At 49.1% G+C, this 23,694-nt stretch overlaps 1 protein-coding gene across 2 annotated transcripts in view; it reads left to right on the forward strand.

Annotated features, from left to right (window-relative positions):
* Kcnn3 (potassium calcium-activated channel subfamily N member 3) overlaps positions 1-23,694 on the forward strand; it is a 159,788-nt gene that overhangs the window by 69,546 nt on the left and 66,548 nt on the right. For both annotated transcript variants that reach the window (XM_021158361.1, XM_029475592.1), the window contains exon 3: positions 21,119-21,537. In XM_021158361.1, coding sequence (XP_021014020.1) covers positions 21,119-21,537 — 419 coding nt within the window. The remainder of the gene's footprint in view (positions 1-21,118; positions 21,538-23,694) is intronic.

The following is a 23,694-nucleotide window of genomic DNA, read 5'->3' on the forward strand; positions in this document are numbered from 1 at the left end:
CAGTGTCCCAGGGCCACCTTATTTAGGCCACAATCTCTCTACCCTAGGCTACTCATGAATCCGAGTGAGCTTCCTGCAGGTTAGTAACCTGGCGCACCTCCTCCCAAATGTTTTTCTCATTTCCGGTTTCACGGCTGTTTTGAATCTACCAGCTTCATTTCATTCACCACCAAAGCAAGGCACACGATAGAAAAGACACATCTTGTCCTCTGGGCGCTGCCTCATTTCCTGCCTGAGATTGACAAGTGCCGCTGAAGCATTTTGCACACCTCAGAGAGGGTTTGCCATTCCTGTGGCCAGAGAAGTTGTCATGCAGACAGTTGGAGGGGCTGGGTCTGCCCTGAGGCCCCAGTCTGCAGACACAACTCAGACTGTTTTATGGACAGAGTCGGTTCTTCAGTCATGACTTGTCTCCCTAGCCACACATTTTTAGCCTGATCGTTGTGAGCTGTCACAGCCTGCGAACCTCTCAGGTTTTTAACCAGTTGAACGCTCTTATAAAGGTCTGTGGACTGGTGCAAGTGCATCTCTGTGTTCATGTGCATGTGCCCACGGTGGGAATGTGTGGAGTGTCCTTTCAAACCCTCAGCGTGTTTCTGCTGGGGACAGAAGATGTGTACTCCATGAACTATAATTCCAGGTAGGTGCTGAAGAGCCCTGGAGACCAGGGAAGGGAAACAATTCAGACCTGGAGCTGAGGCCAGGAAGAGGGGCCCCGGCTGCGCTCTGCGAGAACTGCGGACCTGGTGGGAAGGAAGGCTCTTTGAGCTCCTTAGTTGCTGCTCATTGTAAACCTAGAGCATTTCCCAAGGGACACAGGGCATGTTTATAAAGTTTTCTTTCTTTATCCTTTTGACAGTGCTGGGGATTGAACCTGGGACCTGGGCAGCTAGGCAAGCACTCTGCCAGTTACTTCTCCAGTGACGAAGCATTTTTTTTTTTTTAACCATCCCACTCATCGCCTCCCACTGGCTCTCACGGTGCTATGACAGTGGGGTCCTCTTCCTGTGCTCCTGCTTCCTTCCCTTTCTGTGTCCTTTCCTCTTTCTTCACAGCTGGCCAGGCATCAGACAGACTCACACATGCAACCTTGACCTTGACCTTGCCTGCAAGCTTCCTGAGGTTACTTACTCATGGTCCTTTCAATACAGTTTAGACTCCATGAGACAGCTTGTCTTGGAGCTGGCCCCACCCTGCTCTGAAGCCATCTTTATGCCACCTCCTTAAACACTCTCCAGTCACTGTGAGGTTCTGTATAGCCTTGGTCCCATATCTCTGGACCTTTGCACATGTCATGTATCCTTTGTTCCAAATGCCATCCCCTTGTGTGGAGCATCTTTTATCTCCCCAACTTCTCTCTTCCTTCTGTACATAGACATCTCCTATGTCCTTGTCTGCCATGCAAAAACCTCCTCTTCCCTTCACTGAGCTCTTCGAGGGCAGCCATGGCCATACCTCTGGAGCTCCAATCTCTATGGCATCAGACAGAGTAGGGGCTCAGGGAGCGCTTGGTAAATGAATGGATTTCCACAATGTGCACCCACTGTTAGGCGGCAGTTCAATCCATCTCCGACCTGAGCCGCCACTCCTAAAGAAGTTTCTTTTTATCTGCAGGGACTCAAACCGCCCATGCAGAGGTGGCTTTGGGATATGACTTCATGTTCCCTCATATGTCCACAAAGCATATGTCTGAATGGGCGACTAGATTCTTTGCACAATATCAAGCCAGAGAAGGGACCCAGCTCCCCGTGATACAAAAGGGAACATATTCCCAGAGGTTTGTTTGTTTTTGTTTTTGTTTTGTTGACTGATAAAAATGTGAGCATCACAAGGTCACAAGAACACAGAGACTAAGACTTTGGGACTTGGCCATTGTGGTCTATCTGTTCCCCTGGGCAAGATAGCAGGGTTGTTGTTGTTGTTGTTGAGACATGGTCTCACTATATGGCCCTGGTCTGGAGTTTGCTATGTAAAACAGAATGGCTTCAAATTCACAAAGATCCACTTGGCTTTGCCTCCTGAGAGCTGGGGGGGAGGGGGGGGGGCGTCACCTCTTCCAGGGCTCCATCAGTGGCATTTCAGTGAATGTTTTGTGAAAGTATGAAAGAGCTGACAGGATGCCTGCATGCTTCAGTAACTCCAGTACAGACTCATAATAGACCCACCCAGTTGTTTGAAGTCCCGTCATGAGTACTAACTATGAAGAAATGGCCTCCTTTCTTACATAGAGCCCTGTTCCCAGACTAGGTGAGAAATCGCTCTTCGCAGGTCAGTGAACAATGAGCTCCTCTGCATCTTCCAGGCAACTTGTCATTGAGTTCTTATGCCGCACACACAGCAGACATGACTAATCTATCCCACCATCCTTCCTCAGTAAGCTTATGGGCCACTGCAGTGCGAGATGCCCAGCCTGGAGTGCCTGCAAACCATTTTTGGTCTCCACTCCTTGAGGCTCTGTCCCAGTCATGACTTTGGTCTTTGGCGTTTCTTCGCTTCCATCCCCAAACCTGGCTGCTCTGGCCTTTCTTGGAGCTATTTTATTACAGTCATTTTGTGTTGTGTTTCTGCCGCATCCACAGCAGTGTGGCAGTAGCCCCCAGCATCTTAAGTAAGTTACAGGGTATACTATTTTTCCATTATTAAAATTATTAATGGTTCATTGATATTTTGAAGACTTCATTAATCATGCTCATTCATGGTAACTATTAGCGTGGTTTATTACTTTCAGCTAGGGTCTGTGTATCTTCCAGCTTGGTGGTCTTGCCCTTGGGCTGCACTGGAGTCTTCCTGGTTGCTCCCCTGTGCCTCACCACTTCATCTCTTCTGTTTGCTCTAAGGTGCAGTGAGGGCAGCTGGGGTAAACTTCTGTCTGCCTCTTACAGGCATTTGGGCACCTGCCTGCCCAAAAAGCAAGGTGGGTGCTTCCTGACTGGCTTTCTCCAGGGACGGAGGGGAGGAGGCCACCAGCAGTTGTTCACCGCCCTGCTGCTTGAAGACTCTGACTTAGCATTCCTGGTTTGCATGTCTGACACCTCACTTGGCACATGATTTATTACAGTTTTAAATAGCCCTTTCTTTCTGGATTGAACTGTCCATATCCATTTGGAGTGGAAAGTCCTGGTTTGTGGTGTTGGTAGTGCAAAATGCTTTTCTGAGTGCAATTGTTTGGGGTTTTTTTTAGTGTAGCTGATGCTCCCAGACCAGAGTGCTGCTCTCTGTGTCTGGCTGGAATCCAGGAGACAGAAGCAGACATTTGCCTGCTACCTGGATGAAGGAGGACATGGATGCAGAGAGCCTTTTGTTTCTTTTTGTCTACATTTCAGAGACAGAGCATCCCAGGTGAGGGAAGGCAGTCTTATGAACAGCCTGGAGGGGGGGGGGGTTCAGAATCCATCCGAGCCATTTCCCTGCCTTTGTGGTGGGCTTTACCTCTAGGTCTAGGCTTTGTTAGGAAAACACTTCCCAGGGAGAAAGGTTCCTTGGTCTCTCTCTCTTTCTCTCCCTTCCTTCCTTCCTTGGGGTTTGGCAAGTCCTTCTAGGCAAATCCTTTTTGCCATAGTTAGAGCCCCTCAGGGATAGTTAAACTGGAGTACAGGATGCTTACAACAAAACATGCAAATTCCCCTTCCCATTTCAGAGACATATGTCCCCTAGATGTCACCAGAATTAGCTCATCAGATTGTAATCACCATCCCGGGATTATGATGCTGTGGAATGCAGCAGAAATCCTTTTGAAACCCTCTCTCCTCCAGGGGGGAGGAGGAGGGAGAGCCCTACCAGATTCCTGCGGAACATTCTGGTTCCTTTTGTTAGCCTGCATTTCTCACCTGAGATCCACTAACAGCCCACACCCTCTGTGCTGCTGGTTGAAAGGCCATTTAGTGTGGTCCCAGTGAAAAGAGAGAATTTGGCTGTAAGAGCCTAGCAGAGAGAGGAGCCCAGGGGACAAGCCACCTGGGAGCTGCATGAGTCACCTGACCTCTCAAAGGGAGCCCCACCAGCCACATCCAGGCCCTTCATCCCCGATCAAGATGCCACAGTGAGGGCCACCGGCCCATTTCCACTTTAATGCCAATGGCAGCTATACTTCTCCCTGGAGATTCTGACCCCTTCATGGCCATGAAGCAGATACCACCCATCATGGTGGCTTGGGTTGTTTGTTTGTTTGTTTCTTCCAAGGGTTACTTGGCTAGTTAGAAGGGTGATTTTTTTCCTTCAATATGGAATGAAAGAAAAAGATGAGATTTCTGAGGGTTGGAACCATCCAAGGAAGGAGAGTTAGTTTTCGAGGTAGGTGTGTCTTCCCCTTCCAAATTCACACAAACAATTAAGAGGTTTCAAGAGTTCTCTGGAAAACTACAACCTACTCATTTGGCGGCAAGAGAACACAATAGTTAAGTTAGTGTCCACGTGCTTTAAGTACGAAGTCTTTCTTGTTGGAGAGAGCTCTAGGTTATCGGTAAAATACACAGCTCCACTTGAAAAGTTTAAAAAAAAAAAACCCAGCTGAGAGCCCCTTCCTCTTCCAGATCATGAGCACCTGCTCCTGCCTCCTCCTCCCCCTTTTCCTTGTTCTGCCCTGTTACATTGCTGCAACCAAACTTGGCACGGTTACTCAATCGCCAGTCTGAAGGGCTTTTAAAACACGCTCACAGACGTGCTCTGAATCCATTCAGTGGTCCGGGGAAGACCCTCGTTGAGCCCTACTATGTACCAGCTATAGAACAGACAGACGACGGACTACGGCTCCTGCCCTGCAAAAACTGTTAGCACAGAGCAGGAAGTCTTTCTTTTTCAAATTATGGAAAAATTCACATAATATATAATTTACCATATTTACCATTTTGGTTTTTTCCTGAGATAAGGTTTCTTGTATTCCAGGCTGGTATCAAACTCTGTATGTTGCCTGGGAGGGAAAGGGGGAAGTGGTGTAATTATAAAAGAGCCCTCTTGGTGGGTTTAGCCAATCCCTTCCCCTCCACAACCCTTAATCCCTAGATTAAGTGTAGTTAAATCAAGGACACAGAGATGGGAGCCAGTCCTGAGTTATCTGAGGGCTCTGCTGACCACAAAGTTTCTTGTAAACAGGGAGGCAGAGAGGCCTGACCCCAGAGGAAGATGTGAAGCCAGAGTCACAAGAGGTCCAAAAGACTGGGAGGGGAGGAGAGGGGGCTGGAGAGGGCCAGGAAATACAATTCCTCAGCCACCCTACACGACACCTGGACTTAGTGCAGAGTCATCATCTGATGTCCCGAACTATGAGACCACACATCTGTGATGCTGTGGTGTGTGGAGGCCGCAATAGGAATCTGACACATGGACATGCTGGAAAGGCTGGAGAGGCTGGAGAGGCCGGAGAGCGGTCGATCCAGGCTAAGCCGCCGAGCAGCTGTGTGATTTAGTCTCCTCGTGCCTCAGCTTCCTCCTCTTTAAAAATAACTGGGCTCCCACAGTGGTTTGTTAAGGGTATGGAGTTAATATTTGTAAGTCACCGAATGCCTGGAACCAACAAGTGTGCATTTTTCAGATAAATAAAGCCCAAAGCGCCCAGCCAGGTCTGCCTCGTAGGTCTCAGTGGGATGATCTCATAGCTGAGTCAGTGACTTGAGTCTGGTCAACTGGGAGCTGGAGCCGGCCGGGGAGGATGGCAGCTTTTGGAGCCTGCTGCTACATCATTAAATCGGAGCACAGATGCTTGAAGGGATGGCCCCTCTATTCCCCGTCACACCACACCAGGGCCAAGTACATCTGTGAAGCTGCATCTCAATGCTGACCAGTCTGCTTCCCTTTGGGAACCACAGAACGAGACCAGTGGATTCTGGGAAAGTGCTTCAAACAGCCAGCACTGGCCCCTGGTTCCTGTGCTTCTCCAAAGACCAGGGATCTCAGAGCCGGTCTGCAAGCCCTGGGCTGGTGCAGAGGGCAAAAGAAGGCAGGACAGGCCAAGAGAAGGCATCACCCCCATATGCCTGACCTTGGAAGGATCTAGAAGATATGGTTGTGGCTTCTACTGCTGCTGTAATCTACCTCTTAGATGGTCAGAGGCAGTTGTGACAGATCCATTCCTGATATTTCAGGGCTTACAGGTCAGCCTCACATGGCAGCACCTCACATCGCTTCAGTCGTCACGCCCAAGCTCCATCAGGCTCCCTGCCCCCGGTATGGGGAACATCTCAGTACCATGTGGCCCCGGGGGCAGGCTTGGCTCTTTGGATAGGAAATTCTGGGGTAACTAGATATCTGGACATAAGCTTATGAGGCGGCGTGGCCCACAGGTTTCCAGCTCTGTGAGATGGGGCGGGGCAGAACCCTCATGTGGGTTATAGATCAGGAGCCCTGGCGTGTGGGTCCAGGGCAGTGGTGGTGATCAGTGCAGTGGTCAGGGCGCTGGATGGTAACTAGCAGCACTGTCTCCTCTGCCTTGTCACCATCGCTGCCACCCCAGCCTGAGCCTCGCTTCCAGCACAGGCTTCTGTGAGACAGCGCTAAACCTGTCTCAGCAGGGGGGTCACTTGAACCCTGCAAGAGGCCCAGGGACTCTGTCTCCTTGGTGGTTTTTGCCTCTGTGGCTTTCTTCAGACCCTCCACAGGAGGGAAGGGGCGGTGGTAGGTGGCTGATGAGCCCAGCAGTGAGGAGAGTACCTCCTTTGGAATAGGGAGCCGGCTTCCATGGTACTGGGCAGGCTGAGCACGCTGTGGTAGCTTTCAGGACCTGTAATGGGGTCGGCCTGAGAACAAGAACCGTTGTTTAATTCTTATGCATAAGAAATCTTTTTCACAGGGTGGCTTAGTCCAGAGGAAGTCATGGAGCTTGCCTTGGAGCAGAACACTTTGGGGACCCCCAGGAGAGGCATTGTCCAGCAGTGTGGGGGTAGGCTGGAAGCTCTGCAGAGAAAATAGCAGGGCAGGGGCACACTCGGAGGATCAATTTCCCTGCAAGAATGGCCAAGCTTAAAAATATCTCCAGTAGGCTCCAGGAGCGGCTTTTCCCGGGAGAGTTCTACTAAAAAAAAAACACCCCATTTTATTAACTTTTTAAAATTACAGAAACAATATTGGCTTGTTTTAGTGCAGAGGTGTGTTCTAACTATTAAAGGTTAAAAAAAAAAAATCAATAGTTCCCTCGATTCCTGTTCTTACCTCCCCAGAGATGTAAGATGTCAACTATGTGATATTAGCCAGAGGTGGTCTGCGCACCTGTGTGCATATCTGTTCACACTTACCAGAAAACCAGGTCACCGTGTACACATATGGAGAGATGCTTGTCGGCGTGCTGCCGATATTAAAAGGGGGACTCACACTATGCCTCACTGCATGGTCATTTTCATTTGTTTGCTTAGCAATACATTGTGAACCTTTGCTAGGTCAATACGTATAGACCGGCTTCATTTTAACCAGCTGCATAATGTTCCATAGTGTGAGCACCATGGTTAACTGGCTCCCTACGGATGTGTATTCGGGTCATTTTCCAGGTTTAAAAAAAAAAAATGTTAAACAAGCAGCTCTTTAGTGAATGTTATTTGATGTCTTTATTTTGGGCATGTCTTTATTCTCTTGCTTCGGGAGAGTTAGAGAGCTGGAGTTATGTTCTCTTCTTTTCACTCACATTGACATAGGTTAGAACGTACTGCATCTAGATCCATCTGGAAAGCCCATACTTTCCTGAGCTTGTGCTTGGCGCCCTGGCCACGTGGAAACCAGTCTTCAAGAGCCCTGTGTCAGCCAGGGGCTGACAGGCAGCAGCACGTCAGGTATCCTTAGTTCAAGCAGGAGCTGCTCGCTTGGGAGCAAGCTGGAGAGTGGGGTTGTGGCTGAAACCAGGTGTTTATTAATGAGGGTGTGGACTCCAACTCTCTAACCTGAGGTCTTGGGAGACCCAGCTTAGCTGTGGGCTAGAGACCCAACAATGCTCTTCTCGTGGGGCCATTGCGAGGAAAGAATGAGCGACTGCACCCCAAACTCTGTAGGACAAGAGTAGACTCAAGCGATCTAGAGTACAACGGAGTGACCAGAGTACACAATAACCTGTTGTGTATCCTATGAAGCTGTAGACATAGGGGTGCGTGAAGAAATGGCAGAGGGACAGGGGAGATGGCTCAGCAGTAAGAGTACTGGTCACTCTTCCAGCGGTCCTGAGTTTGAATCCCAGCATCCACGTGGCAGCTCACAACTGTTTATAACTGCAGTCCCAGGGAATCCAATGCTCTCTTCTGGACTGCATGCAAGCAGTCAAAACATCCATATACAAATAAATAAATCTTAAAGAATTGGTAGAGATAAGAAGCTAAGCCCCTCTATTGGCTCAACACACATGTATTAAAGTATCACATACTGTGCCCCATAAACACGCAGTCACTGCATGTTAACCAGAAAGAGACAAAGAGCCATGACTCCATCAGAACTGTGCAAATGGAGTAAACAAGTGGCCAGGTGCTCCCTCGGAGAGCAGTGAGTGCTCCCTGAGGGCTAGTACTTCAGAGAGTCCTTTTTCGTTTGTTTACTTTTAATTTTTAAGAATTACATATAAATGTATTTATTTAGCTACTCACGTGTGTGTACATATGGCCATGTACATACCACAGTGAATGTATGGAAATCATAGAGCAACTTCCAGCAGCTGGCTCTCCCCTTCCATCCCTGTGGGTTCTGGGGATTGTATTTAGGTCATCCATCAGACAGGCATCTTCACCCACTGAGCTGTCTTACTGCCTCTTGCTGTCTGTCTATCTATCTATCTATCTATCTATCTATCTATCTATCTATCGCAGGGTCTCATGTGGCCTATGCTGACCCTGTACTGCCTCGTGCCTTTATTTAATTTGGGCAGGCTCTCGGGTAGTTCAAGCTGGCCTTGGACTCCCAGTATAGCTGAGGATGACCTTGAACTCTCGATCTTCTTGTGTCCACCTCCCAAGGGCTGAAATCATAGGTGTTGCTCCCACATCTGGTTTCTTTTTGTTTTTTCTGAGACAGGATACTCTCTGTCATTCAGGATGGCCTTGAAGTAGCTGCCCAGTGCTGGCATTGCTAGCCAAGGCCTCCGCAGCTGGTCCTGGACAGTGAGTTAAAGAGTCCTTTAGTCGGCCCATGACACACCAGCTCTCAGATCCCAAGGGTGCTCAGTGATTCCAAACCTCTTGACCCGAGTTGTTGAAAACACCCTTTAAGCCATGGCTGAAGAATCTCCAAACAGTAAATAGGTTGGGTTACTGGCCTGGCGGCCGGTGCTCAAATGGTTAACCCACTCCCCATCCTCATCTTCCCAAAGATACTTTCCTGTGTTAAGCCAAAATGAAAACTTAAGAAACCTCCTGTTTGGAAAACCATTCTACTTACCCCAGGCATCACAGGTGCCAGAAGCTGCCACTATCAAGGTGGAAAGTACTGGAAACACACACCAGCTTGGTCCATGATAGGCAAACGCCAGATCACCAACCCCCCAGCATAGCCTGGACTGGGCTGCAGTGGTCAAGAACATAGAGGTACAGCTGAGTAGATTTTAAAAGAGTCTAAACCTGCCCTTCCTTAACTATATGACCATTATTAAGTTCCCACAATTTTCTGAGCCTCAATTTTCCATCTGTACAATGGGACTAACCACACTTTTGGAACCCTGTTCAGGACTGAATGAGATGATTCTGTAATGCAGTTTATAGGGCATGGCATTGAGAGAGCACTGTTGCTATTGAAGGGGGTAGCCTGGAATTGGGGGCGGGGCTGGCACCGCTAACTTCTGGCCATTCTTCCCCAGCCTCTGTGAGCTGGGGACCAGTACTGGGAAGACCCTGAGAAAGGTGTGAAGATGAGTGGAACTGGAGAGATGGATCAGTCCATCAGGGTGCTCTCCCGGGAGAAGCAGGAGAGCTGCACAGTAGTTGCTAACACCCCACAGGACCCAGCTTGTCATCTGACTGTGGTGCTGGGTGCACTGTGGCTGCTGATGAGGAGCGAGGTTCAGCTGAGAGCAGGTGGGAAGAGCTCTTTTTTCCAAGTGAGCTAAGTGGTTGAACTTGACCCAGAACCCCCTGGAGGACAACTGGCAGGGTCCAGTGAGAGACGTTATGTGGCTTGGTTCTGTTTGGGAACACTTGGCACTGGAAGGTGGCTGGAATGGGGCACTTGCTAAATCTAGGGCGTGGCCACTGTAACCAAGTCTGGCTGAGTCGCTGTGGCCTTACTGCATTGAAAAGAACTGGACAGCCGGGCGTGGTGTCGCACGCCTTTAATCCCAGCACTTGGGAGGCAGAGGCAGGCGGATTTCTGAGTTCGAGGCCAGCCTGGTCTACAAAGTGAGTTCCAGGACAGCCAGGGCTATACAGAGAGAAACCCTGTCTCGAAAAAACCAAAAAAAAAAAAAAAAAAAAAAAAAAAAAAAAAAGAAAAGAACTGGACAAACTCCAAACCTACCTGAGGAAGAAAGCCCAGTGACTGCAGAAGTCTCGGGGAGGGAGGCTTATTGGAAACTTCCAGAGCCAGTCTCCTGTTTCTGCGGAGTTCACGCCTATCAGGCACCAGGTCGTCTCCATTCCCTCCCTCCTCTCCATAGGCTGAGCTGTCCTGGATGCCCGGTAGGATCCCATTGTCCGCTCCCAGACTTCTCTATTTCCTTCTCCGGTCTATTTTCACCGCAGCAGGCATCACGTAGGGAATCCCATGGTTCGTGTTTACTTGTTTCCCCACGGCGCATGTTCCGTGGCCCAGGCTTCCTATCCACTTGTTTTCTGGTTCTTGGAGTTTAGTCCACAGTCAGAACCCAACATGGTGGATAGATGGGTGGACCCATGAGCCCTTAGAGTAAAGCTCCATGCCTGTGCATCCAGCAACATAACATTTTCTTTTTGTAATTTTTAATGGATTTGGCTGTTTTGCCAGCATGTACATCCATACTGGAAGTGGGTGTAATGCCCATGAAAGCCAGAAGAGGGCACTGAATCACTTGGAACTGAAGCTTCAGAAGGTTGTGGGCCACCACAGGGGCGCTGGGAATCAAGTCTGAGTCAGCATCTCTGAGCATCTCTCAGGCCATGCATTCAGGAGCTTTTGAACGTGGCCTCTCGTTCTAGCATCAAACCTTGTCTTTAACCACAGTCAGGGGAAATCAACGGTTTCCCTGCTAACCCGGTGGGGCACAGAGGTCGTACAGAGATCTGTGTAGGTGGAGGGGAGTGTGTTGGCACCGAACAATGTTCTCCACCCTTTAGCCTAGAAAGCTGAGTTTCGTTCTCATAATGACCTCACATTAAAAACAAAACAAAACAAAACAAAACAAACAAAAAAAAAAAACCAATTCATTAGTAGGAAAGGGAAAGCTGCAAACTGGATCCAACCCTTGTGTTCCAGATGAGGAGTCTGAGGGCCAGGGGACTGAGAAACACTTACCAGCGACAGAGCGCTCTGTCCCCATTGGCCCTGCTCAGGGATAGACTCTTGCTGTGTGACTAAAACCTTCTCACATGCTGTAGCTTGACTTTCATGCTCCAAGAACTGGGAATGGTCACAATGATTTATGGTCATCACTGGCCTCCATTAGCCCCATGTGAACTTCAGACGCCAAAGTCCCAGAGGGTTCTCATGTCTACAGCAATGGACTAGAGAGTTCTCAGGGGCACTTAGGAGAACCTTGGTCTGGCTGGGCCCAAAGCCACCATGGGACATCACACATGGCCCAGTGCCACCAACCGCAGGAAGTTAGTTTCAGGTGGGGAAGATTTCTTCTTAGAAAGATGCAGGGCAGGAGAGCAGCACTCACTGTGCTCCGGCCTTGCTTTTGCCGCATGATGGCTTTTCTGACAAGGCCAAACAACTTGGGTTTTTGGTTTTGTAATTTTGGTTTTGTAATTTTGTTTGTTTGTTTTTTTTGGGGGGGTGTTGTTTTTTTGCTTTTCTTTTAAATTTTGTTATTTTAATTTCACGTGCATTGGTGTTTTGTCTGCATGTTTTTCTGTGTGAGGATGTTGGATTCCTTGGAGCTTTGCCATCTGAGTGCTGGTAACTGGACCTGGGGCCTCTGGAAGAACAGCCAGCACTCTTAACCTCTGAGCCATTTCCCTAGCCCAACTTTTGCTTTTCAATTTTAATTTTTCTTTGTCCCGTTCCTCATCTAGCTCCATGTGGCTTCTGCTTACTGGAAACTTTATGTTCATGGCTGCTGTAGACCTGAAGTTCATCTCATCACCGACAATCAGATTTTGTCCTCAGGGAAACCCAATTAGGGATCACAGGACTTTTTGATGTTGTTTCCATGGTAACCCCATCGTGATGGTGCACATACATAATATATAGTTTAGGGAGTTTATGTTTATTTATCTAAACGCTATATATTAATAACACATTTTAAGAAAATTTGGATTTTTAAAATCTGAAATGTTATCTTCTACATTAAAAAAATCATTCATTTATTTTTAACTTTGTGTGCATTGGTTTTTTGCCTGAATGTATGTCAGTGTGAGGATTTTGGATCCCCTGCAACTGGAGTTACAGACAGTGGTGAACTGTCAGGTGGGTGTCGGAAATTGAACCCAGGTCCTCTGGAAGAACAGTCAATACTTTTTTTTTAACTGCTGAGCCATATCTATAGCCCCTTCTTCTGCTTTTTTTAAAAATGATGGAAAAATCCCCTGAGGGTTTTTCTCCCACAGAGGGAACATAAAAGTTCCCCTCCCCCGTCTCTTCATTTTTCTCTCTTTAATTTAGAAAACTTTATAGTTGAGTAAGAATGAACGCTTTTCATTTGGCTGGAATCTGTCTACACATTGTCTCCCTTGATGGCTGAGAACGTTTTGTGAGGCAATTTTGCTCAGATAAAGAGCAGAAGAGCCCAAGTCTTTCAAATGGAAGGGAACTACTGATCTAATGAGACAATTCAGACACACTGGGACAGACAGGACAGTTAAGGCCTTGCCTGCTTCCTTGCCAGGGCAGCCACTCCCCAGCCTGCAGCTGTCTCACAGGAGGCTCCAGGGTGTCTGGGTGAACTGACCTGTTCTGAGGTGACCAGATGGCCCTTCAGAGCTGGCTGTCACGAGCTAGTGATGATAGAGCTTCTCTGAGAGACTCTGTGTGGAGGAAGTAAGTCCCACCCCAGTGAGCTGGAGGGGCCAGGGGCTCCTCTGAGCTTAGCCTGTGGAGACCAGGCATCAGGGGCAAGCTCAACGCTCGCTGGCACACCCTGTGCTTTCTGAGATCATTTTCTTTGGTACCATCAGTGGCTACTCAGAGTTAGGATACTCACAATGGATACCCTTCGCCCCTGCCAGCTAATCACGTAACTCCCTAGATCTGCTAAGGAGACTAGCTGTTCCGGCACTCCATAAATTCTGCTCACTAGTGAACTCCCTTAAACACTTCCAGAAAACGCTTTAAAATAACGAAACAGTTCAGAAAAATAACTCTTTAACACTTTATTTCTTGGTGTCTGAGATGAAGTTTCCATAAGGTGGCAGAAGAAGGGATGTCTATGATCTTGGCCCGCACTCCCCTGGACTGGCTAGCCCTATAACTATAGGGGTTAGAGAGTGTCAATAGGTATTGTGGGCTCTTTCTAGATCTCATTGCAGGAGTGCTGAAAAGGGAAGTGTCAGGTGTGGAAGGCCAATCACCTAGCTGTCCTAATATCTATAGGCACACGTCAGTCAGTATAAGTGTATGTTGATGACGGTATTGTATAGCAATGCCCCTGAAAGACAATAGCTTAAGAGTACATCTGTGTAACTGGGCTCAGTGTGGTGGTCCTCTGCAGAGCTTGGTCATGTGCTGGTCTAGGAAGGCCTTGCTGTCCCCCCCTGACAAAGTTGAGTGACAGAGAAAATGAGGCCATATATCTGCAGCTAGCCCCATAGAACTGATCTTCTAAATGTCAGATGCATCGAATTTTATAACATCTCATTTCCCAAAGGAAGGCACTCGGTCAGGTTAAACTCAAGATGTTGAACTATAGGCTATGCCTCTTGCAGGACGGACAGGCAATGTCATACTCACAGTAGCAAGTGGCTCTGTGGACATTTTCTGTAATCGACATCTGGTACTTGTCTCCAAGCAGTGCTGAAGTCCCAAGTTCTCCTTTGAGGGTCCTCATGTGCCTCTCTGATGCTAAAGCCACTTGAGACTGCAAACTGGCACCCGGGACATGTGTTATGTCCCTACAATGGCCTAAGCTGGTTGGTTCTCGCTGGTTGTTTCACTGAATTGAGCTGAGTTGAACTGAATTACTTCTGGCTTGACTCTAATTACTGCACATTAGGAATCACTCTGTTGTGTCAACCAGCCTCCAGAAGCTCTCTGGATTGCTGTAACTCCCGCTCACAGGAATAAGAGAGGCAGTAGAAGGCTCCAACCCCGAGCAACCTCCCACCATCCGAGGAAGGAGTAGAATTTTGGGAAGTCCACTGGCTGTGGTGCCACATGTCCCTTCTGCAGACTGACACTCCCCCCCCCCCCCCGCCTTGGGGAAAATAGCTTTTCCAGTGTGAGGCAGCGCGATTCAGCAATTTAGAGACAGAGTTTCTTTTCCTACCCAAGGAGTCAGTGGACGGAGCAGGGCTGGAGGCCAAGCCCAGGCAGGGCCAGGAGAGAACTTCCTTGTCTGCCCAGGGTCTCTGATATCTCTCCCTTCCAGGGCTGTCTGCAGCTCTGCTCTCGCCACCTGTCAGTATCACCCAGGGCCTTTCCAAAACCCACCAGAGGCAGTCAGGCTGAGCCATTGAGATCAAGCCCCGAGGGTGACAGGTTCTTTGTGGAGACAAGGTGATTGGTTCCTTGCCCATTCCCCCCCAGTTCTCTCTGATCCAGCACCACTTGAGATCCTGACTCCAGAACCAGTAAGATGTTCAACAGGCGAAGGTGCTCAGCCCCAAGCCTTGCATTCAACCCCCAGAACTCATGGTGGGATGGAAGAACCAGGTCTAGCAAATCGTCCTCTGGCCCTCCACACAGGCACGACAGCATCTCCACAAACGAACAAACAAACATAATAAATATAATAATAGATGTCACTTTGAAAAATAATACTAGCTGCCTGTTCCAGGTTAGCTCTGGAACTTTCTGATGTCGGAGATCACCTGGGGCAGTTTGTTGCAGAGTGGGCCATCCTCTGGGAAGGGGGCAGCATCCTCCATGGTGGAGGATGTATTGTTAGGCCCTTTGGTAGCCATAGGCCTAGGGATGAATTTCCTGCAGGAGTTCTCACTCATTCAACAGAAGCTGACTTAATGCCACAGTGTGCCAGCAATGCTGTAAGCCAAGAGAGCCAGTATGGGTTCTGCTCTACGGCGCTCACAGAACACACGCTAGGTAGGAGGCGCTGGCAGTAAAGTGCCACCAAATTCTGGCTCCTTAGAGCAGGATGTATGTGCCAGTTAGGTTCCCCCATCCCCAACTTGACATAAGCTAGAGTCATCTGGGAAAAGGGTGCCTCAGTTGTAGAAATGCTTCCATTCCTTGATAAATGACTGATGTGACAGAGTGGGTGAGGCCACCCCTGGGCCAGTGGTCCTAACAAAAAGCAGGCTGAGGGAGCCTGGGAGGAAGCCAGTAAGCAGCATTCCTTCCTCCATGGCCTCGGCGTCAGCACCTGCTTCGGCTCCTCCTAATGTAATAATAGTCGGTAATCTGTAAGCCAAATAAGCCCTTTTCTCTCCAGGCTGCTCCTGGTCCTGGCGTTTTATCACAGAGACCGAAACCTAAGACAGTACATTCTGGGGACCATCATGAAATCTTTATCTTCAGAGGAGGAAACTGCCCAAGAGAGGGAAGATTAGCTGCCCAAAGTCACATAAGTGGTAGCATTTAATAAACATCTACTACTTGCTAAGATTGAGCTTAGGCTTTGGCAATAGTAGAGATCAAAGAGAAGCTCCCACTGAAATCACTGGGTCCCAGCCCTGGTTATCCTTTGGTATCCAGGAGCTGTAAGAACAATCCAAGGCTGGGCAGTGGTGGCGCATGCCTTTAATCCCAGCACTTGGGAGGCAGAGGCAGGCGGATTTCTGAGTTCGAGGCCAGCCTGGTCTACAGAGTGAGTTCCAGGACAGCCAGGGCTACACAGAGAAACCCTGTCTCAGAGGAGAGAGAGAGAGAGAGAGAGAGAGAGAGAGAGAGAGAGAGAGAGAGAGAGAGAGAGAGAGAAGAGAAGAGAAGAAAAAGAGAAAGGGAAAGGGAAAGGGAAAGGGAAAGGGAAAGGGAAAGAAGGAGAAAAGGAAGAAAAAGAGAACAACCCCAGGACCCAGGAGGCTGAGGCAGGGAGATTGTAAGTTCAGAGGCAGCCTGGGCTAGATAACAGATGCTATATCAGAAAATAAGTACAAACACTCCAATGTCAGCCCCTCCCTGCCCCACCTCCCACAGGTTCAGACATCAGCCCTCCCCTCCCACCGATCCAGTCTTGGTCTGAGGATGGACCTTGGCAGGGGGATGCTATTCTTTCCCTTCCCCCTTCCTTCTCTCCCCTCCCTCCCCTTTCTTCTGCTAAGCCCCTGTTGTGCAAGGCAAAGGGGATTTTAACAGGCCTCCAAAGTGGCTCTGATGTGCAGCCACTTTGACAGCCGTTGGTCTAAGTGACAAGACAGACGGAAATGCAGAAAAGACCAATAAATAACTGAAACTTGTGATTGGCAAGGAATGAGCAGGAGGCAGAGGAGCTGCAGGGTGAGCTGCAGGAAGCAGGGTCACACTGCAGAGCTGTGATTCCAGGGGCAGAAGGCACAAGGCTGCCCTGTGTCTGAGAGCCTCGGATGTTCTGGGAGATGCCCGACTCTACAGGGCCATCAAATCCTGTCATGATGCCTGTCTAGTAGGTACTCTCCGTCTGCAGCCTGAAATAGTTCTCCTTGTTCCTCTACTCCAAACAACCTCCCCCAAGTACACACTGCTTGTAAATGCCCCAGCAGCAATCTCCGTGATCCACCTAGAGAAGAGTCAGTGGAGTGCCCAGGAGCAGGTGTCCCATCATGGAGACAGCCGAGCAGACTCTGAGGTCTAACACCTGCTGTGGGAGGCTCCAGCCAGCTCACCAGCTTCTGACTTACTACGCCCATCTTCCTTGCATCAAGAAACTGAGAGGCCAGTGGGGACAGCACCCCAGGCCAGTTCTTTCCTGGTGAGCTGTGTAGCTCAGTGGGGAGACCCCGTCCTTCAGTTTAGATGATATATCAGCTCAGTCTCCTCCAAGCAATCAAAGGAATCCGTTACTCATTGCTTCAGTTCCTACTGCATGAACCCAGTTACTATAGCAACTGAATGTGCTTCTTTATTACTGGATGGAAGGCTTTAATTTTGTATTTAAAGAGTTTGGCCAGAGAGTCATGTTGCCATGACTCGGGCTGTTGGATAGCAGTTAGGAGCAGACAGACACCTTGGAAATGGCCATAGATCTGTCTTTCTAATTGACAGATCGGGGCCTGGGAAAGCCCAGGCTGCACTGCCCTGAGAAGTCTCCCCTGGTGCTGGGCTGGTACCTTCCCCTGTCCACAGATGGTTCCTGATGAGAGGCCCCTGAGCCAGGCATTCCCATGGTGGCCTCTGCTTTCCCTACTGAGCTTCACCCAGGGGCCTTGCTTGGATGTTTTTGCTTTACCCTCTCCCTACAGGCAGCAGGCCTCTAATATGTTTGCTGAACACTGGTTTATGACTTCATTGAGTTTCACATTGGTTATGGCCCTGTATGGTCTCAGGACAGAAAGAGGGGAAGCTGAGGCTCAGTGAGGTTAGAGTCTGGCCTACCCCACAGCCTCCCCTTTTGCCTCCCAGTGGGCTGCTAGGATGTCTGGAACTTGATCCCATAGCACACAGATGTCACAGGCAGACACTAAAAGCAAGAAAGGCCATCTCCACACAGCCCTCCATGGCACACGTACACTGTCTACCTCATGTGACTCACCTGTTTGCCTTCTATTTGTATCTCGTGTGCCAGGGACTCTTTGACTCTTAGGTTTTATTCTTGGAGGCCTCAGGCTCAGGCAGCATGAGTCTTCTCCTTGGATGAAGGGGCTCATGGGAAGGCAGTGGAAAGGGGTTAGGGGGGATGCTCAGTGACTGCCTTCGAAGCAGAAGGGTGGGGTCCAGACCTTGGAGGATGCAGAGGCAGTCTACTGCAGGCAGAAGAAGCAGGAGCCTTAGTTCATGTAATTTGTGACCAGCCCTCAACTCCCCACACAGCTGTCTTTTCTCCTCTGTGAATGCTGGATTTGAGGTTAAGCTCATCTTTCCCCAGCTTCTACAATATCATTGGCTTCTTTCTCTCCCATCCTGACTTTTCACTGGCCTTTCAGAACTGGTCCCAGGCAAGATTCAGGGGTCACTCTCCCTTCAGGATGTGCAAGTGGGAATGCCTGTCCTCCAAGGCTCACTGCCCCCAAACACCAACCAAGTTAGGCCACAAGACCTCCACCCTACGTCTTCCCTAAAGGCTAGAAGAAGCCATGCTGGAGGGCAGCAGTTCCCTGGGGATCTGGGTAGAGCACATGGGGTGCATGGCCGCAGATGGCATCCAGGGAGATGGATGTATACAAGCAGCCTCTGTAGAGGGTATAGTGGACACCACCATTGTCCTGGCTATAGCTCCAACCTTACGCAGGCCCCAGTTGCTTGGGACAGAGTTGCTGTCAACAGAGAAGACCAAGCTTGTTGAAAGGCCAAAGTGGAGTTCCTGAACAGAACACAGTGGGATCCCATAGTAGGGCTTCCACAGGGACAAAGCCTGGGCCTTCCTCAAGATGTGAATCTCAGCTGAGTATGCACAAAGTAGTAGACACCCAGGGAATGTCTGCTGGAGTGCATCCTCATGACATGGCCTCAGGATTCGGGGCTCTGAGGAAGACTGGGGTTAGAAAGAAATGGACACAACCGAACCCGGCCCTCATTGTATGGAAAGAACAAGATACAGCTAAAAAGAAGGCATAGCTAATATTAACAATAGCTAATAGTTACTGCTTTGCTCATGGTTGCTAATAGTGCAATGGGTGCATGGCGGGTTTGTTGAAGGTCAGATATACTATTGCATATGATAGATGCAGTGCACCCGTTGTAGCCTCTGCGGCAGATGGCTCGTCCCCAGGCAAGAGGATGGAGAGGCAGAGAGGTTCAGTCACTCACCCAAGGTTCCAGCCAGACCTGGCTAACAGTAGGCTCAGGAGCCATGCAATGAATGCTCCATGCATTACCCAAGAGTGCAGTGTGGCCTGTAGACACTTGCTGCCCCTTCTGAGCTGGGGTCAGGAACCTGACCCCTCTCCACCATGCCAGGCCTGCTGAGACTCAGAGGTGTGGGGTTTGCTTGCTTTTGTTTCTCCTTTAAATACAAAAGCACTCTTAATCCTCCTTAGCACAGAGTAACACATGGAGGCTGGATCCTTCATGCTGGAAGGGACTTGGCAGTGGAGAGCAGAAAGAGATGGACCCAGCGCCCTCCTCATGCTCTCCTCATTCCCTCTGCTCATTGGATTTGGGGGAGTGCTACTAATGTATTTATTGTCACTTTATGTGCACTGGTGTTTTGCCTGCATGCATGTATGTGTGGAGGTGTCAGATCTTGGAATTGTAGATGGTTGTGAGATGGCATGTGGGTGCTGGGGTTTGACCCTGGGTCCTCTGGAAGAACAGTCATTGTCCTCAATTGCTGAGCCATCCAACTCTGATTTGTGGGAGTTTGGTCCACATGCCAAACAAGAACAACAAAAGGGTGTTCTGCAGTTTAACCCAGCTTTAACACTCTACTTGAAGCTACATTAAATGCTACTGGCTACCGGCCTGGTCCTTCAGCTCTGTCCCACTTCAAAAGTCCACATGGGACTGACTGAGCTGTGAGTCTGGGCTCCCATGACCTGGGCCTTGGATTTGAGTCACCTGATAGAATCGGGTGCACAGTTCAGGGAAACATTTGCACAGTTATTCTTTGGGGTGTTTCAGAGAGTCCTGGTGAGCAGCAGCCTAGAGTGGGCTCCAAGGGCAGGAGTTCGGGAAGGGTATGAAGCTCCCAGGGAGCATGTGCGGGTATTACCTCCCAGGTGCCTCCATGTGGTCAGCTATGTAGAAGTCTCCAAACTTGGTCCTTGGGCTTGGCAGAGGCGTCTTTGTGTAGCACAGTTGATGAAAGCATTTGCCACTGATGGTCAGCTGCTAGGGAGGGTGGGGTCGGCAGTCTTTCTCCTCCTTGCTCCCATCCCAAGGCTGGCCCGTCAGGACATGGGCGTTCAAAAGACTCTGACCCTGACTGTGCTGCAGATGTGGCTCAGTGGCAAAAACACCAGCCTGGCATTTAGGAGACTCTAAGTAACAGTAGGCAGCTGTGCATACCTTTTACCCCAGCACTTAGGAGGAGAAGCAAGTAGACCTCTGTGAGTTCAAGGCGAGTCTAGTCTACAAAACACAGGCCTGCCAGGACGACATAGTGAAACCCTGTCTCAAAACAAAACAAGCTCTAAAGACTCATCAGTTTTGAAGCTCAGTGTGTGTGTGTGTTATGTCTATGTGTGTATTTGTGTATGGGGCCTGGGTATGTATGTATGATGTGAATGTGTGTGTGTGTGTTATAGTATATGTGTGTATGTACATATGCGTGTGTATTTGTGTATGGGGCCTGGGTATGTATGTATGTATGATGTGTGTGTGTGTGTGTGTGTGTGTGTGTGTGTGCCTGTGCACGTGTGTGTGTATTGCTGGGGGTTAAACCCAGTGTCTTGTACATGCTCTGCTATACCCCAGTCCTCTCCTGGGTTTTAGTAGTAGCAGGCTTCAGCCAAGGTGAGGACCATATGTATTATTTCTTATCCAACTTGTCATGATGGCCTGTTCTTGCAATCCCAGAACTGGAAAGGCTGAGGCAGGTGGATTTCCATGAGTTTGAGGCTAGCTGGTTACAGAGTGAGACCTTGTCACAGACAAACATATTGTAGGAAGCAACTTCCAGAGGAGGGAAGTGAGGTTCAGAGAGTGGGTGTCTTAGCTAAGACCTCCATCTGGATCCAAGCGGGTCTTCTGACTCCGCTGGGGCTCTCACACAGGTAGGCTCCTAGCCTGCCCCTGAGGTGGTCAGGCTCTCGGATCCCCAGCACCCCCACCCTTGCCTCTTGTGTGACACTCCTGCTCACCTGTCCTGGCCACACTAATGTGCTCTTTGCTCCTCCAGCTCTTTGTGATCGACAATGGTGCAGATGACTGGCGGATAGCCATGACCTACGAGCGTATCCTCTACATCAGCTTGGAGATGCTGGTGTGCGCCATCCACCCCATCCCTGGAGAGTACAAGTTCTTCTGGACTGCACGCCTGGCCTTCTCCTATACCCCATCTCGGGCAGAGGCTGACGTGGACATTATTCTGTCCATCCCCATGTTCCTGCGCCTGTACCTGATCGCCCGGGTCATGCTGCTTCATAGCAAACTCTTCACTGATGCCTCCTCCCGAAGCATCGGGGCCCTCAACAAGATCAACTTCAACACCCGATTCGTCATGAAGACGCTCATGACCATCTGCCCTGGCACGGTGCTGCTGGTGTTCAGCATCTCTCTGTGGATCATCGCTGCCTGGACTGTGAGAGTCTGTGAAAGGTATTTCAGGGAGACCCTTAGCGTGGGATGGGGGAGGGACGAGGATCAGGGATGTCCAGGTCTAAGGTCTGATGGAGGAGGCTGGAATGGTCTCAGATTCCTCAAAGGAGAAAATGAGAACAAGAAGAGGAGGGCAGAGCTGGTGTAGAATATTGGAACATTGGAGCCCAGGTAAGCTGGGAAAAACATATATAACTAACTTTGTTTCTTCTTTTAGACCAAAGTGTCACACCTCCCCCTTTAAAATATTTATTATTTATTCATTTATTTAATGTATATGAGTACACTGTCCTCTTCAGACACACCAGAAGAGGCCATCAGATTCCATTATAGATGGTTGTGAGCCACCATGTGGTTGCTGGGAATTGAACTCCAGACCTTTGGAAGAACAATCAGCCCTCTTAACCATTGGGTCATCTCTTTAGCACCCTGGTTACATCCTTAACCACAGTATTTATTGATTGACAAGGTTTTGAATATTCTCCTCTTAGAGATTAATGATGCTTGCAAATATTTATAGGGCTTGGAAAAGCCCTGTAGTGATGAAGCCTATTTGTTTTTACTTAGTTCAAATTTCCTCATATAATTATTTTTGCCCACAGATCTTTTATTTTTAATCATACACCTCTAGTGATATGCCTAGGTTTGGTCCACTGATTGACAGCATCAGCATCACCGGGAGACTTGTTAGAGTACAGAGCTTAACCCCAGAGTTACTGAAGCAGCAGTGGCCTTTTTAGCAGTGTCTTGCTTTGATTCATGTGCACTTTAAAGTTGGAGAATCACTATGCTGGTGAGACAGACTGAGGCTTTAGGGGGCTGGGCAGTGATTCAGAGGTCTGCAGATGGGAGTGGATGGAGAGACTGTGGTCTCCTAGAGGCCCAGGGCTCTGCCATGACCTGACGGCTCTCAGAACACCCACCCTTGTGGCTCCCCATTAGGATGATACAACCACTCTGCTGTACCCCTCAGGCTCTGTTGGTGACACCTGTCCTTTTCAAGCTGACTGTGTCTCGTTCTAATCAGATTTCCTGTGTAGCGTCTGCCTGAGAAGCCGTGGTTTCAAATTGAGTGTCATCTGAATTAGAATAAATCCATGGTCCTGAGGTAGAGCGCTTTGGTGTGGGAAGGCACTGAGGAAAATCCATGCTGCTTACACAGGTCCTGGTAGCTGCCCTTAGTGCATCAGCACTTGCGATTTGACTGTCAGATCCCCCACATGCCCATCTCTGAGCTGAGATAAAACAAGGCAGAGAATTCTAGCAGACAGTTGGCTGAATAGTTAGCACATGGGAGCCACGAATGAGATTTCCCACTGGCTTTGGGATATTCAGCCAGTAGGTATGGCTTTCTGATTTCAGACAGAGGCATTGTTCTGCCCAGAACATGGTCCTTATATGAGAGGAGCAGCCTCTGAGAACCAAGCTGTGAATGACATACTGGGGAACAGAGAGTCCTAAGCTACACCACCTAGCGCCCCACCATAGCTCAGCAGCTAAGTTTCTTTTCCAAGCAGGGATCCTTACCAAACAGCTCTTCACAAACCTTTCCTATGACAGAGAAATGGTGCTCTGCTTCCTACCCACAACTCCTCACGGAACCATCTTGCTGGTTATTTGAGACAGGGTAGAACTTGTAACCCCTCGGTCCTATTTCCTGCCTCACTATGCTGGGATGGCAGGTGTGCACTACCACGCTGGCTGCCTCCTGGGACTCTCTGCTGAGGAATACCAGTCACTCTGCCTTTCTGGGATTCAATGATGACTGAAGGATAATAATTCCTGCTTTATAGGATTCATTGTTAGAGCCAAGCAAAGCAATCCTTACAAACTGTACCTTGCCACACATTGTGTAATCCCCGGGTAACTCAGGATCTTTGTGGCTGCCTTTTTTAAATAACCAGGATAGACAGACTGCTACCAAATGCCCACTGATACTCATCCTGTTTTCCTTTCTAATCATCAGAAGCCAGCGTTTCCAACAGTGGTGATTCCATTTGTATAGCCCTTTGGGACACTTGAGGTTTTTCTTTTGAAATACATATATTTCATGAATACTTGTCTGGCATGTATTTCAGATGAATAGGCTGGCTAAACATACAACCAGGTACCTACAAGTGAGTTTTATTATTTATTAAAACTGTCACAAGTGTGGTG

This window comes from Mus caroli, chromosome 3 (genome assembly GCF_900094665.2).
Source record: "Mus caroli chromosome 3, CAROLI_EIJ_v1.1, whole genome shotgun sequence".
NCBI lineage: Eukaryota > Metazoa > Chordata > Mammalia > Rodentia > Muridae > Mus > Mus caroli.